Source organism: Contarinia nasturtii, unplaced genomic scaffold, assembly GCF_009176525.2.
Source record: "Contarinia nasturtii isolate CC-2019 unplaced genomic scaffold, AAFC_CNas_1.1 Cnas_scaffold_187, whole genome shotgun sequence".
Classification (NCBI taxonomy): Eukaryota; Metazoa; Arthropoda; class Insecta; order Diptera; family Cecidomyiidae; genus Contarinia; species Contarinia nasturtii.
In genome coordinates this window covers 9,858,940-9,874,449 of record NW_022197544.1, presented here as the reverse complement: position 1 = coordinate 9,874,449, position 15,510 = coordinate 9,858,940, and the positions used below count along the sequence as shown (strand labels likewise).

At 32.7% G+C, this 15,510-nt stretch overlaps 1 protein-coding gene across 6 annotated transcripts in view; it reads right to left on the bottom strand.

Moving 5' to 3' along the window:
- Window positions 1-2,936: 2,936 nt before the first annotated feature.
- LOC116336710 overlaps window positions 2,937-15,510 on the bottom strand; it is a 48,019-nt gene continuing 35,445 nt past the window's right edge. For 3 of the 6 annotated variants that reach the window (XM_031760760.1, XM_031760762.1, XM_031760761.1), the window contains 14 exons: window positions 15,360-15,485; window positions 14,725-14,892; window positions 14,532-14,645; window positions 14,294-14,461; window positions 13,996-14,217; window positions 13,841-13,907; window positions 13,663-13,762; window positions 13,252-13,543; window positions 12,814-13,171; window positions 9,188-9,292; window positions 8,035-8,130; window positions 7,793-7,955; window positions 7,541-7,667; window positions 2,937-7,471 (listed from right to left, as the gene is read on the bottom strand). In XM_031760760.1, the coding sequence (XP_031616620.1) occupies window positions 7,310-7,471; window positions 7,541-7,667; window positions 7,793-7,955; window positions 8,035-8,130; window positions 9,188-9,292; window positions 12,814-13,171; window positions 13,252-13,543; window positions 13,663-13,762; window positions 13,841-13,907; window positions 13,996-14,217; window positions 14,294-14,461; window positions 14,532-14,645; window positions 14,725-14,892; window positions 15,360-15,485 (2,268 nt within the window). In that variant the 3' untranslated portion in view covers window positions 2,937-7,309. The remainder of the gene's footprint in view (window positions 7,472-7,540; window positions 7,668-7,792; window positions 7,956-8,034; window positions 8,131-9,187; window positions 9,293-12,813; window positions 13,172-13,251; window positions 13,544-13,662; window positions 13,763-13,840; window positions 13,908-13,995; window positions 14,218-14,293; window positions 14,462-14,531; window positions 14,646-14,724; window positions 14,893-15,359; window positions 15,486-15,510) is intronic. The other 3 variants (XM_031760764.1, XM_031760765.1, XM_031760766.1) reach the window with 1 other exon arrangement.

The window sequence follows — 15,510 nt, the reverse complement described above, 5'->3', positions numbered from 1 at the left end:
TTTTACGTAGTAATTTCCATTGCGTGTTTTATACATGCTCAAAAAATATAAAAATGCCAAGTGGAACTGTATTACGGTGCTAGATCTCGTAAGTCATGGAAATTCAAAAACTTTTACCCAAATTTCTATGATCATTGCAATTAAAGAATCATTGCAGCGCTCAGATGAATTTGAAGAATGCATTTGATGTGCAGCAGAGGTCGCAACGGGATGGAAAAATCGGCCCGAGGCCCGATCGAATTTCCTGTGTCTTGCCCGAGTCCGACCGAAGCCCGACCCGAAATTAATTTTTTTTTATCGAAACCCGTGATTCCCCGAGATCGGGCACTCGGTATTTATTGAATTTTCGGGTCTAAGGTCCCCGTGCAGAAAATGCGATTTTTAACAAATTCTCACACAGAATATGCTTGTGATTTTGTTAAATATTGTCTAGACACGATTATTATGGATCCTATCAAGGTAAGAAAGTTTATCGAAGATGATGTATTCAAATTTAAGAGACTGCAACAATGTCTCTGGATACTTCATCAAATGTACGTAGATAATTTTGGGTAGAAATTCGAATTTTCTGATAGTAAGAAGCGTTCACTACATTTTTATTTTTGTGATCGGATAGTTTTTATTATTGTTGTTGTTCTTGCTGTTTTTGTCATCGTCGAATATACATATAAATATGAATTGTTAAAGTTGATTTCTTTATTCTCTGATAAACAAGACAATTAATACTCATTTGATGTGCCATTATCAAAGTCTTTTGTTATTATTGTAATCTTCTAGTGAGCTTTCAGTAAATTTGTAATCATTTCTTCCTATATTATTTATTTCATGATCTTGATTGGCCAAAAATAAAATGTTTATTTATCTGGTACATCTCATTTTCAAGTCAACCATCATTATTTATAATATATTTATATGTATTTCTGTGTGTATGTATGTATGAAGTCTTTTTTTTTTCTTTTTAAACACACAAGATATTCAATTGGTACATTAAATCTTCCTCATTTACTGTTTGTAGAATATTAAATTTGATCGGTCGGGTGACAATTTATGCAATTAATATGACAATGTACATTGCATTGGAAAAGAAAAGGCAGTATCATCGACAAAAACAATCTAATGAACATTTTCGTCTAAACCACCCGACATGTAAGATCGTTTCGCATCGACTGCAAAAACAAATGTATACTTTTAATGTACATATCATCATTTTCTGGCCGCAATTGAATTTTGTTTTTCTTTTTTTCTTTTTAATTCAACGATGCTTATGTACGGAAGGAGAAATTGATTAATCTATTGCTTATAAAGAAATGTAATGAAAACAATGGGACTAAATGTTTTGTCTTTATCTATCATTCAGTGATGGTTTTTTGCTGTCTGAATAGCGCTAGATATTCGCAGCGTCGAAGCAGCATCTGGGCAGCTGGAATATCTAGCACTATTCAGACAGCAAAAAACCATCACTGCTATCATTTCAAATGCAAAATGCACTTCCGTATATTCTACACATCAGATGCGTTTCTGTACAGATTGTTAAGGATTGTGTCGTGTAGCACCTTAATTCTTAAGATTTACCTGCACAACGTTCCAATATACAGGGTGGCGCATATAATAGGCTCACTCTTAGGGGGTGGGAGTTTTGTAAAACCCTTTGGGGGGTATATTGGGGATAAAAAATAGAAAATTTCTATCTGAGCAGAATTTTGAATTTTTCCCCAGGTGGGGGTGCCCCAAATTTTTCAAAAGTTCATCGGATCAAAAAATAATGTACTACAAAGTTATTCAGAATGACAAGAGAAATTTTTTAGGACCCCTGCCCTTCAAGTCCCCCCACCCCTTAAGGGGGTCGGGGGGTCAAAGACCCCCAAAATATGATTTTTTTGACCTGAAACCCCGAAATTCGGAATCAGCATGAAATTTTTTTTCACAAATTTTGGACCAAAAAAGTGTAAATTCGACCCCTCAAATCTAACAAAGTCGATTTGGAACTATCGTGATTGTACATATAATCGCATACGAAATTTTGAAAATGGGCAGCCCACACAGTATGCACAATTGCACATACCATTTACAATAATCGCCAGAGGATAATGAAATCCAAGTCCGATATAGCTGGAAATTGGCTCACTCGAATTTGAAAACCCAAAGCAAATCTTCTCGTTTTTTTTTTTGGAAAAAATTCAATTCTTTAATATGTTTCTCTTTAATATGATACTCTTATAACACATGAATTTCTTGAGATTTGTTTTGATGAATGATGTCCCATCACTAAAATAAACTCTCATATGATGCATCAACAAAGTAATTAGATACACGAAATCCGAAAAAGCGGAACAATGGACATATCAACAATTATCAAATAGAAATAGAATTGTTTTGTTTTTATACATTTTGAAGCTATCAATGATATGATGAAAGTTTATTTCTTACATTAAATTAAATATAAATAAAATAAAAATGTTGATATACGACAAAAAAGGAGCAATAGCTCTTCATCGCTTTCGCACCATTGATCCAACACTAGTTAGACTGTGCATTAACGATGACAAACAAATCACAAATTAAAAGACGTTTTTACTATTAGATTTGTTTGTTTAATGATTGTTCAAAAGTTATTATTAAAATGGTTTAATTAAATTACTTGTAAGTAATGTTTATTTATTGTAGTTGATCAATTGAAGTTTGAAAAATATCTGTCATCCATTTGACAGCGTATATTATGTATGAATGTGCTTTGGATAAACCGTATTCTAACCCGTGTGCGTACAATTATTGCCGCTGTAGGCATATTTTATTTTTGTCTAGTTAACTTCAGCGACTTATAATTCTGTTTTCATGCCGCTTGTTAAAGTCTGGGTTAACAAGTTATTCTTTTGAGTTTCATTTCGAATGCTTTAATCTCGTTTGACTACCAAGTCAAAAAAAGCTTACAATTTGTACAGATATAGAATAGTCATTCAATTTTTTATGTTTTTTTTTCCTGTGAAATTCTTTTGACCAGTTATCCTTGTTAAATTTTTTAAAGGCAACAATAAACTCTGAATTTCAAAACAACAAAAACCGTCCAATAATATATTGCATGAAGCAAATATGTAACGTTTTTTTTTATCCATGTTAACGTTAAAAAATTTAACGCTCTGGCTCAGTTCAGTGATTATTTTCGTGTCATACTCAGAGAAATTGAACAGTGTAAACACAAATGTTTGTTGTGTATTTCGCCCATTTACACTGACGTTTCACTAACAGTTTTTTTTCAATCTCAACTTATGTTTATTTGAACACACAACAAAGACGTCTGAATGAACCGTCGCACATTTTCATACACAAAAACAACACTTTAATCATTTCGTTCTTCGCTTGAAACTTAATTATATCACTTCTTCTGGCTCTTTCAATATGCAAAATCGATTAAATGATGAAAAACAAATAAAAATTATCGCAAATATGAGCGTGAGATACGGATTTTTTTATGTTTTTACAACACACCGGTAAACTTTTTTTAGAGCAAAATATCACTATAAATCACATCAATTTCAAATCAAATTATATTTTAAATCTTTCATTGAATATTTAACAATAAAATAAAAACATGAAAAAAAAATTATCATTTGAAAAAAATAGTTTTTTTTACGAAAAATCATTTTACACTGAACTTACAAAATCAAAGTGTAAAATGACGGTTTGCACTGACGTTATACACACACAGTGTAAAATGTCGAATTCACATCATTGTTATTGTAGTGTGGGTAATTCGACGTTTCACACAACAAACATTTGTGTTTACACTGTTCAATTTCTGAGTATGGAACGTAGATTAAATGTGTAATTTCCAACATTTTTTAATTTCATAATCGAAACAAGAATTTCGAATATTCTTTTCGTAGTTCTATGGAATGGATGTGCATGCTGATACAATCTAACTTTTTTTTTTCATGGAATTGTGTTCAGAGAATTAGCATGATGAGTTATTAGTTTAACCCTCTAGTGCATAGCCCTGCCTTTAGGCAGGGTGTATAAATTATTGTCCAAAATATATACAATAATTGAAAACAAATGATTCTATTTATCAATTAAAATATATTCAGCAGGGTTCAGGCTTTCATTTGCCGGTCATTTGACAAGTGAAAATTAAGCAGTTGTTTAACCCTAAAACCGTCCATCGGGCACTCAGTGCCCGAGCAAAATTTCAAACTAAAATTAAACCATTTTTTTTCATAAAACATCACCAAACCCCGATTTTTTTCGTGTTGTTGGCCTCTGTTCCTACTCAAAAATATATAATATGCATCTATTCACGCCATGGTTTTCGAAAAAATGGCCGGCAAAAAAAAGATGGTCATTTCGTCTTTGGGGCACTCAGTGCCCGACGTATATTTTCATATATTTTGTATGGGAAAATTGCTGAATTGTAAAAAATGTTTGTGCACGAATGAATCGATTGTTCTCATATACAAACATATATACACTTGTTACGTTGTTCGGTGTTCCGTGTGACATTCAAATAAGAATAATAATTTATTATAAACAAATTCTGTCGAAATTGTGTTTTGCATTGAAAGGCTTCGATTTACTTGTACATATACACAACAAACATGTCTCGTGTTCAATTCATTTATATGTGAATTTCCATACTCAGATAAATTTAACAGAGAAAACTTAAAGGCGAACAGTGTAAAATGCCATTTTGAAAATGAAACTGGTCGAATTCATCGGTATCGCAAAAATTTGTTCAGCCAATATTTATTATATTTTGTCAGCACAGTATACAAAACGTAGCTGCCGATCTGCTGCGTACATTTATGTCTTTAGTTTACGAAATGACACAATATTTCTCAAAATATCGAGAAAATTCAAAATAAAAAATTGAAAAATTTCCATTTTTTCATACAAAATACACTAACGGGCACTGAGTGCCCCCAAGACGAAGTGATACAATTTAGTAAAAATTTGTTCAGCCAATATTAACTTATTTTGTCAGCACAATATACAAAACGTAGCTGCCGACCCGATGCGCACATTTATGTCTTTAGTTTACGATTAGACACAAGATTTCTCGAAATATCGAAAAAATTCCAAAAAAAATTTCAATTTTTTTAATTTTTTCATACAAAATACACTACGGGCACTGAGTGCCCCCAAAGACGGGATTAAGGTGGATTGCAGAAGGACGGTTTTAGGGTTAATTATAAACACAGATGTACGCGAAAACAGAAATTTGACAAAAAAATTATCTCTCTCTTCGTTTATAGCAATTTTATAGCAGTTTAAACAATGGATTCGATTGTTCTCCAATTTTGTCAATAGCATTTTTTTAGTAAACTATGCAATTTTTTGAATTTCGATTATTTTTTTAACCCTCCTAGGTATAGAGGCGGAAAAAATTGAATAAAAATCGAAGTAAATTAAAAAAATTCAAAATTTCTCGGGCAGATTATTCGTACAGAAAATTATAATTCATGTGCATACTGTTTCTATCATAAAATAATTGTATATGTTGTGGACATTTGATAAAACCAAATCTCACCTAGAACGTATAGTGGCGGTCCATTGGACCGCCCATACAAAATGCATGAAAATCTCATATAAACAGTAAAAAATAAAACAATTCAAAACTGTCAACAGTGCACATTCTGAATTTTGCGTTATAAAACGGTGTATATAGAGTAGATTCAGCAATGTAGCAAAGAATAAAAAAGAAAGAATTTGTGTATATGTGTATATAAGCTAAGAAACACAAACATGATTCGTTCGCTGTCGATCAAAAGTGTGGGTTCTGAAGATGTAATCAATACATTTTATAACAGCACAAAAGGTGGCGTTGATCATTCAGATAAACTGTGTCATAGCTATTCATGTCAACGAGGCAGAAATCGTTGGCCTTTCTTCATGAACTTGATCAATGTATATGGACTCCACATTTTGGACTCGCTGCGTTCATTGTTTATAATGCAAAACATGGAATTACACGAGATCGATATTCATTTCAACGCAAGAAATTTTTGATCGAATTATCAGAAGCATTGGTGTATGATCAAATAGCACGCAGATCTACTTATGGATTTAATAAAGCGCATCGAGCTGTACTGAGCACAGTTCAACAGCACCGTCAACTTCAACAAAGCAAACCAAACAAGATAAAAAAAGTGTATGTCATTTATGTCCCACTAAAATCAATGGAAAGACGCGAACACAGTGCAGCAAATGTATGAAAAATGTTTGTGGTGAACATTCCGAAAAAATTGCGATGTGTACGAACTGCACCAAAAAGCGTCCGTATGAACTGCATCATCAGATTCCAATTAATTTTGTCATAAATTATTTATTTTCAACTTTTTTTCCCATTTAAAAAAAATTATAATGAAAATTTCAACAAAAAAAGAAATATAATTTTGTTCATTTCATAGACTTTTCATACATTTTGTATGGGCGGTCCCAATGGACCGACTCTATCCGTTCAAGTTTTTTTTTCACTCTATACCTAGGAGGGTTAAGGAATTTTAAACCAAAATAATCATAGAAAAATAGTTCTTATGCCGAAAAAATTTACGATCGAATAAATGAATGTTGACTCGTTAATATTTCTTTCAAAGAAAAAACTTTCATATTGAAATGAGAGTTTTATTTGAGTGACGCATCACACAAAAATGTCAGCTACAAAATCGTAATTTTATCTTCTTTAACCTTCCATTATGACATTGAAAATACACACAAATCGGCCACTAAAATGAACCGTGAACCTGTGACCAGATAGTGGATGATTTTGCATTAAAAATTGTTGATTGGGACTATAGTATAATAAAAAATAAAAATAAAATTATGTTTTACATAATTAATGATACACGGGGGAACTATCGATTTAGAAATATACGATATTTGTACTCATCCGATAAATATATTTACAATTTGAGTTATATCTGAGTAGCAAACATCTATGTCAACAATATTTGGATGTTTTTTTTCTCGCGATAACATAATTTGTAGTTTTAAGATTTGAAAAAATTCTTTCGTATATATGTTTGTTTTTTATATGTTTTCCCTAGAAAAAAAATCTAAGAAATTAAACAGCGTTCAATTTGGTTGATTGTAAAATCTAGTTGAGATTTTTTTAGAGACAAAACTCTTTTAAATTAGAGAAAAGTCAGTACACACTTGCGGCTATCCATCGAAGTATGCTGACGGCATCAGATTTGTCATATTTCTTCTTTTCTTTTTCATTATCGTAATTATATCGTTTTCGTCCATAAGAAAGAACCAAAAATAACAAAACAAAACGATTTTTTTTTTCTACAGACGTAATTCGGATCATGTTTCTTTATGGATTTGGTGGAGGTTCCTGACGGATTTCTGATTTCAGTTTCACAAACTCTTTTGCCACTTCATCGTTATTACGTTGTGATAGGATGCGCAGTATCGTCCAGCCAGTTTCATCCATTTGAATACGTTTTGCTAATGACAACCAACGTGCACACGATCCCTGCAAAAAAAAATTATAATTGAAAAATAAAATAAGATATGCACAAGATAAGCCAAATATCTCTGTTACCTGCTCAACAATGTCTTTAAGCTGTAGGACGGCAACACCAACTAAGCGATCGTCGCGTGCAAAACAATAATCTTTAACGCAAATATGAAGTTCAAAAAAGTCCAACTGTTCCTCATTACCAATCATGCTGCAAAGATAAAAATTGTAAATTGTTTAGAATTTTGAATATTTTCGCTGTTTTTTTTAAATATACAAATACTCATTGATTCATTTAATGTTCAAAGCTATAAAAAAAAAAAAATTCTAACTTACAAGTGGAATGTTTCACTGAATTTGGGTGACCAATTGTTTGATTTTGATTTGGTTGCGTGTTTCCGTTTTTTCTCTTGCAAATGGGGACCAATCAAATTGATTTCAACAAACGGTCGGAACATTCCCGATTGAATAACCCATTTCAAATCGTTGGCGGCAACAACTACACATTTACAATTAAAGAAAAAAATAATTCGATTTATTTGATTGAAAAGACATATATATGAAATTTTAGCCTTTACCTTTAACAGTGACTTTATGTTCACCTGTGCCCGGATGTGTGAATAGATCAATTTGAACTGAGATTTCACCAACGCTTTCGTCTGGATTTTGTGAATCTATATTTGGAAAGAAAAATCACATTCCTCACATATTGTTTAAAAAGTAACAAACGCAAAACCAGAAGCAAGAACAAGATAATTCTACAATTAAACACTAATTTATAATAACTCCAGCAAATATAAAGAAGCATAAGCCTAGATATATATATCTAGTTCATTTCGTACTCAAATGAACAAATTAATGAGAAGTGGTGTTTCGCGCCTAAGTTCAGTTGTTCTACCTATGACATTAGCTCACAATTGCATTAACATTAATTATTTAATGATATTTTTAATGTTGACAATACAACAGATATTGCTTATGCCGTGGGTTATGATGCCTATCGGCGAAATGTGAGGTGAACTCATCGATCGATGATATTTCTAATAAGCTCTTTAATTTCGAATTAATCATACATTTTTTTTATCTACAAATATTAAAATGTGAACATATATTAAAATGATAAATGTTTAGATGAAACTGATTATAATGAATTCTTATTTTAATTTGATGCTTCATTCAAATCTATTGCTATGTTCAAAGTAATATTTTGTAAGATTATAGTGCGTAATTTGTGTCTCTCAATTCGACAAGGGATTTTCCGAAGAAAAAAAAACATGCCAATTATTGGTATTAACTTGTACAAGTATGAATAATTTTCAATATTGTGTTCAATTGAAATAAGAAAACTCTCTGCCGACTTGGAACCATGATCCTGATACTTTTAAATATTCTTACGCTCTATTTATTATATTGGATGATATTTAAAGACTTAAAAGCGATGAAATTGTCTGAATTTAAAATGGACAAAGTTAACAGTCCCTGTTATACATGCAAAATTGCAATACTGAATACATCAAAAGAAAGAAAATTGTATTTGGTAATGTGAAATGGGTTCCAGTTTAACAGGCAAACCCATGACATTGCTTCCACCTAGAAAAAATCTAATGAAGCGAAAGCTACGCGCATAATATTGTAGCATATGTTTGAATTTGTGAGCAGTATTCTAAAAATGTAATTTGATTGGATTTGATTTGATTTTAGACGTATACAAATCAAATGATTCATTGGCACCTTGTCGGCTAGGCATTTGCTTTAACTTCGCCTTTAATGGTTCCTCCAAATTTAGATCCATATCGCCATCGACTTCATCATCAATAACAAAGCTCCGGTGTTTGGCTGATTGTGTTAATGTTGTGTGTATGTTGTTTGTGTGTTGCATTAGTATGTCGTATGTTTGGTTAGCAAAAGAGGAAGAAACTATTGTTCAATCGTAATCAAATATGAAACTTAAGAATTATTCATATCTTCTTGTAAAAATTCCTTTGCAGAAATATGTAACGAGAATTGAAAGGTCAAATACGCATTTCTCGTAATAAATAAACTGGCAATAAACTGAATGATTATGGGTGTATGCATTAATTTCCGGACTCAGACATCAGATGTTACCACTTGCTTGTGCGTTGTATAGTAGATCAATGACATATACGTCATTTGAAAGGCCTATTCAAATACTCTCAAAATCAGTCAAAAGTGTTTCATTTGTTTGTGCGAATCATATTTTTTTTTCAACCATGGAAAATTTCGAAAATTGGAGAAAGCGACAGCATTTGCGGGAAGTTTTGTTAAGCCACTTTTTTGCAAAGAAAACTGCAGCTGAAAGTCATCGTTTGCTTGGGGAATTGTATGGCAAACATTCTCTATCACGTACACAATGTTTCGATTGGTTTCAACGCTTCAAAAGTGGTGATTTTGATGTGCAAGACAAATAACGCTCAGGTCAGCCAAAAAGTTTGAAGATGCGGAGTTGCAAGCATTACTCGATGAAAATGCATGTCAAACGCAAAAAGAACTTGCATTGGAATTAAATACCGACCAAGCAACCATTTGCAGACGTTTGCATGCAATGGGAAAGATTCGAAAGTTAGGAAAATGGGTCCCACATCAACTGACTGAAAATCAACTCAAAGCACGAATCACAGCATGCAGAGAACATCTCAAAGAACACAAAAAACATAGTTTTTTGAGTCGAATTGTCACGGGCGATGAAAAGTGAGTCTATTACGACAACCCCAAACGTAAATAATAATATTTATTCACCGCCAAAAACTGGCTGAATCATGTTTGAGTGTGTACATAGATTTTTATACATTTATGGTGGGAAAAAGGTTTAATCATTAGTGTGTGCACATCTGATCACCGTTAAAAACCACATCTTTTCAAAATTTAGAATAGAAAACATTTTTTGAAAATGGAGAAAATATCATAGATATATAAATAAATAAATAATTGAAATATTCAAAAGTTAATATTCAAATTGCACCCGAATACAATGAATCAAAAAATATAAATATAGGAAAAAATATATAACATTAATTCGTTAAAGAAAACAGTATTATGATTAGATATCACTGACAAGTTTGAAAAATGTTCATCGCTTAAGGCAAAAAGTGGATTTTTGAATGTTGATCTCTTTGGTTGCGTTGAGAATAGTTCTTGTACTTTGTTTGACATTTTGCACATTTGATTGATTGGTACCGATGGATTTATTTTCAAGAGTTTGTCGTTAATTTTGAAAGATTCCACATTTCGCAAATTTCGTTCGTTTTGATTGAGAGAGATTTCTGCTTTAAGTGATGGGCAATGAATGTTATTATGCAGTAAGTCAAATATGTATAAAACTGATGCATTTATGCGGCGCCTTTGAAGTGACTGCATATTGAGTTTGCCTAGACGGGTGCTGTACGATGAAATTTTAAAGTTATTTGAAATGTTTGGATACTCCTTGAGCGCAAACATTGTGAATTGACGCAGGCACGATTCAATTTTGTTCATGTGTATAGCATGATATGGAAGCCATACCAAACTGCCATATTCCAAGATTGATTGTACAAGGGCACAATACAAAGATTTTAAAGTATGGACATCAGGAATATCGTAGCAAAATCTTTTGACAAAACCAAGTGCTGATGTCGCTTTGGCCACCATTGAATCGATGTGTTTGACAAAGTTGAGTTTATTGTCAAAGATGATTCCTAAGTCCCTTTGTTCATTCACTCTTTTAAAGATGTGACTGCCGTAACAGTAAGAGTTAACGATATCGACATGATGGAGCATTTATCCAGGTTCAAATGTAGTTTGTTAGTATCGCACCACAGTTTGTCGATTGTTGTTCAGTTTGTCGATTGTTGATTGTAGTTTGGTTGCGTCGTCTAAGTTAGCGACAGATGTTGCCAATTTCAAGTCGTCAGCAAACAGAGAGATAAAAATATCATCATCTTTGATGGCACTCACAATGTCATTGATGAACAATAGAAATAGCGTAGGACCCAAGTGGCTTCCTTGTGGTACCCCAGAGTTTACCACAAACTCACTTGACTCCATCTGACCATATTTGACAAATTGACGACGATTTGACAGATACGATTTAATCCATTCGATCAAGTTTGGCGGCAGATTGAATTTGCATAATTTTGCTATCAGAATGGAATGGTCAACAATGTCGAGGGCCTTGCTGAAATCAGTATAAAGCACTTCAATTTGCTTATCGTCATTCAATTCTTTTATGGAATAATGCTAAAATTCCAATAGGTTTGACGAAGTTGAACGACATTTCATAAAACCGTGTTGTTGAGGTACGATTTTATCTGCCACCATTTTGCTGAGCTCCCAATTGATCAGATACTCAAAAAATTTGGCTATCGTTGGTAGTTTGGCGAGGAGGAGCGTATGTTAATCCAGGCCAACCAGGACCATCGCAGTCAAAACGAGACATTCATTGCAAGAAGGTCATGCTGTGCATTTGGTGGGATCAAAAAGGTGTCGTGTATTATGAGCTGCTAAAACCAGTTGAAACGGTTACATCCCAACGCTACCGCATGCAATTAATCAAAATGGAGCATGCATTGAAGATTAAACGGCCACGGATAGCGTCTAAACAAAACAAAGTTGTGTTTCACGATGATAATGCCAGGCCACATCGAGCAGACATCGTTAAAAAAAAGTACAAGACTTCGGTTGGGATCGGCTTGATCAACCCGCGTACTCTCCAGACCTTGCTCCTTCTGACTACCACTTGTTTCGATCGATGCAAATGGATTTGTCCGAGATATCATTTTGAAATCCTGAAGGAGTGAGAAAATGGATCGATGAATGGATAGCCTCAAAAGATGCGGAATTCTTTCGACGCGGAATCGACAAGCTACCAAGAAGATGGGCGGAAGTCATAGCTAACGATGGGCAATACATTGGTTAATGTACTCATTCTTATTGTTATTAAATAAAGTTTGTTTTTCACCAAAAAAATCCGGAAATTAATGCTTACACCCAATATATTATTGACAACAAAAAAAAATTATTTTTTACAATATATATAAATATGTCGATTTTTAAACTTTAATTTTTCCATTGTTCCCAAAAGTTAAGCTCACTGTAATTGTTTCATTGAAAATATGTTCCTAAAATTCCACAAATCGGTATAATTAATATGTATGAACATTGAACAATAACCATATGTAAAACCTCCGAGTTGCATTATCATTATTTTTAAAAATAAAATCAACATTCAACATTTTGTTTATGTTATAATGAATTTGTGTTGGATTTTTTTAAATGTTATTTAAAAAAATGCTACTTCGAACACACTTAAACATATAATTTTTTTATATGGAAATCGATTTTGGCAAGAGTGTGTTGCTTACCTTCATGTACTTGGCTTGTAATGAATATTTTTATTAAGTGATCGGTGGTTTGTGTATACAGACTGAGAGCGTAACGTAAGCTTTGTAGTTCCGGTGATTTTTCGAGGAAATTTTTTCTCAAGCCGTTACCACCAGCATGGAAGTACTGTTTAATTGTATCCAAAGCCACATCGAGAACGGCACATTGTTTTGGCGATAAATTTTTTTCCACCTCTTTTGATATATCCATTACACCACTTAGTGTCATTTTCACATCTCTACTACCAGCCATATGATTTTTGAAAATTCGTGACATATCCTCGATCTTTGCATTTGCAGCTATATTCTTGGCATTGTCCGTTAAATTTTTGAACATCATCTGAAAAAAAAAACAATAATATATTATTTCATATAATGCTTATTATAGTTAATTGTTTTCTTTTTTAAAATTTTATTTACCGTTCGGTCAGTCATTGGTGGCAAAACGATTGTCTTTTCTAAAATTCGCATCACAATTTTCCATAGTTCCTTAAGTAAACGTTTGAGCACAGTCTTCTCACAAGATTGAGCATAAAGTGATAACGATCCATCAAGAAGGTCCATCAATGGACGCAATACCTCATCAGCTTCCATAGCAACTGCCTGATTACGTGGAGCTGCCTGATTGGAGTTATTCAAATTACTGCTACCCTTAATATTCTGTAATAAATCGCCAAGTTCACGAACACTTTGTATGATACGGGGCTGTAAACTATTTTAATTGAGGGACAAAAAATGATCAATCAATAAAGCAAATTTATAAAGATCGAATTTAAAGTTTTTTTTTCTCTTCTGAGAAAATTTCAAGTTATGGCGAATTAATGAATTTACCTATCAGCAAACTGTGACGCAAGCTCGTCGAGGGCTGTATTGAGGTTTTGTTGTAAGTCATTAAGTATGTTAGCTGCATCTACTTCCAATTCACTACCACCTAGAAGATAGTTAGAAAAGAAAAAAATGAAATTGATGGAAAAGTAATTTTTAAAGTGACCTCTTTCTAGTGACTTACCCATTGATTCAAACATTTTCTCTAGTTGTACCCGTAACTGTTGGATATTATTCATTAGGATGCAGGCCTGAAAAATATGATATTGATTAAGTTTCCCTTCTTGCGTCAAATAAATATTTTGAATATTTAAAATCATAAGAGAAATCTCTACTTACGACACGTTCGTCTTTTAAGTGTTCTGGAAAGTCTTTCTTCACAATATCTGCATAAGCTATTAGCACCTTGACTATTGTCTTAGCAAACCGTCTCATATATCGCTTTAGAATTTCCGGATCGGGACATTCTAATTTACTGACAACTTTGAAACATTGCGTTAATTGTGTAAACACATCAACAACCGAATTCGAGAACAACGAATGTTCTGAGCTCTTTTGAAACTGTAATTTTAAAATTATATCATTTCTTTTTTTTCTTATAATACTATAAAATGTATTTTATATAAGAAACACATACGCCATCCTTTTTATCTCGATTGAAGGCTCCATGTAAATATTCTAATGAAACATCATCATTCTCGTTAAGCCACTGCATAACAAACGGTTCAAACCAAGCCGGATATTCTGGAACCGCTCCCTTATATGGTGGCACGTCCTTGACGTATGTTTTATAATGATATTTTACCTAAAAATAATTACACAAGTAAGTGAGTGCACAACAATTGAATGACAAAAACAACTGGTTGATATCTTACCTTGAAGTGAAGATTCATATAGGCAGAAGATGGACACAAGCGATGTTGCTCATGTTCTTCTAACGCATATTTCATATCGACAGCAAAGAGACTCCACATTTGTGCAGCAGACAACTAAAATGAACATTTTTATATAGTACACATTACAATGGAAACATATTTTTTTAAATGTAAAATTTAAAGACTTTTATACCTGGCCAATGTTCAGTTCTTGAGGGAACTGATTGAGGACAGTACTATAACTATTAATGTCCTCTTCAGTAACTGAAGCTATAAGTGCTATTAGCTTATGCCAAAAATCAACGCTATCCAATTTGGGACCGTGATCGTCAGGATCGCGTTTAGCCTCGTTTGGATCCTCCTACAAGTGTATATTATTGCAAACAAAAAGATAATGAATGTTCGTTTCTTTTAGAAATTAAATTTAATGTATCACTATTAAACTCAAATATAAATGTCGATGCGTAATCGTGCCTCTGACGAAAAATGAATAGAAATCCCTGAAAAACGTTTTTTTTTTTTTTTTAATAACTGTTTAACAAATTGCAAATTCACAAAATAATTCAAATCAATGCGGGAAAAAATCAAAGGACTTAATACCGGATATAATAATAAGTCCCAGATTTAAACTTTACATGCGATGAAGTTTGTTCATGAAATTGGTTCTAACCCAAGTAACCTTCAAGAAAGCAATGAAACTCTTTATGTCAAAAAATATGTCTCTTTTATGTGTTTCAAAATAATTGAAGAGAAATAAAGTTATATAATCAAACTTAAAAATAAAAAAGCGCATATGAATTGCTTACTTTATATTTGGAATGAAATTACCTGAAAATTCCGATTATAGAGTTCATAACAGTTTTCGAACAGGAATTGATAGGTGGATCTAAGACAGGCCTTTACGCAATCCTTAACGACTGTGCTCGCACGAGGCGGACTCGACAGTTCTTGTACCTTGGAATGAAAAACAAATAAACCG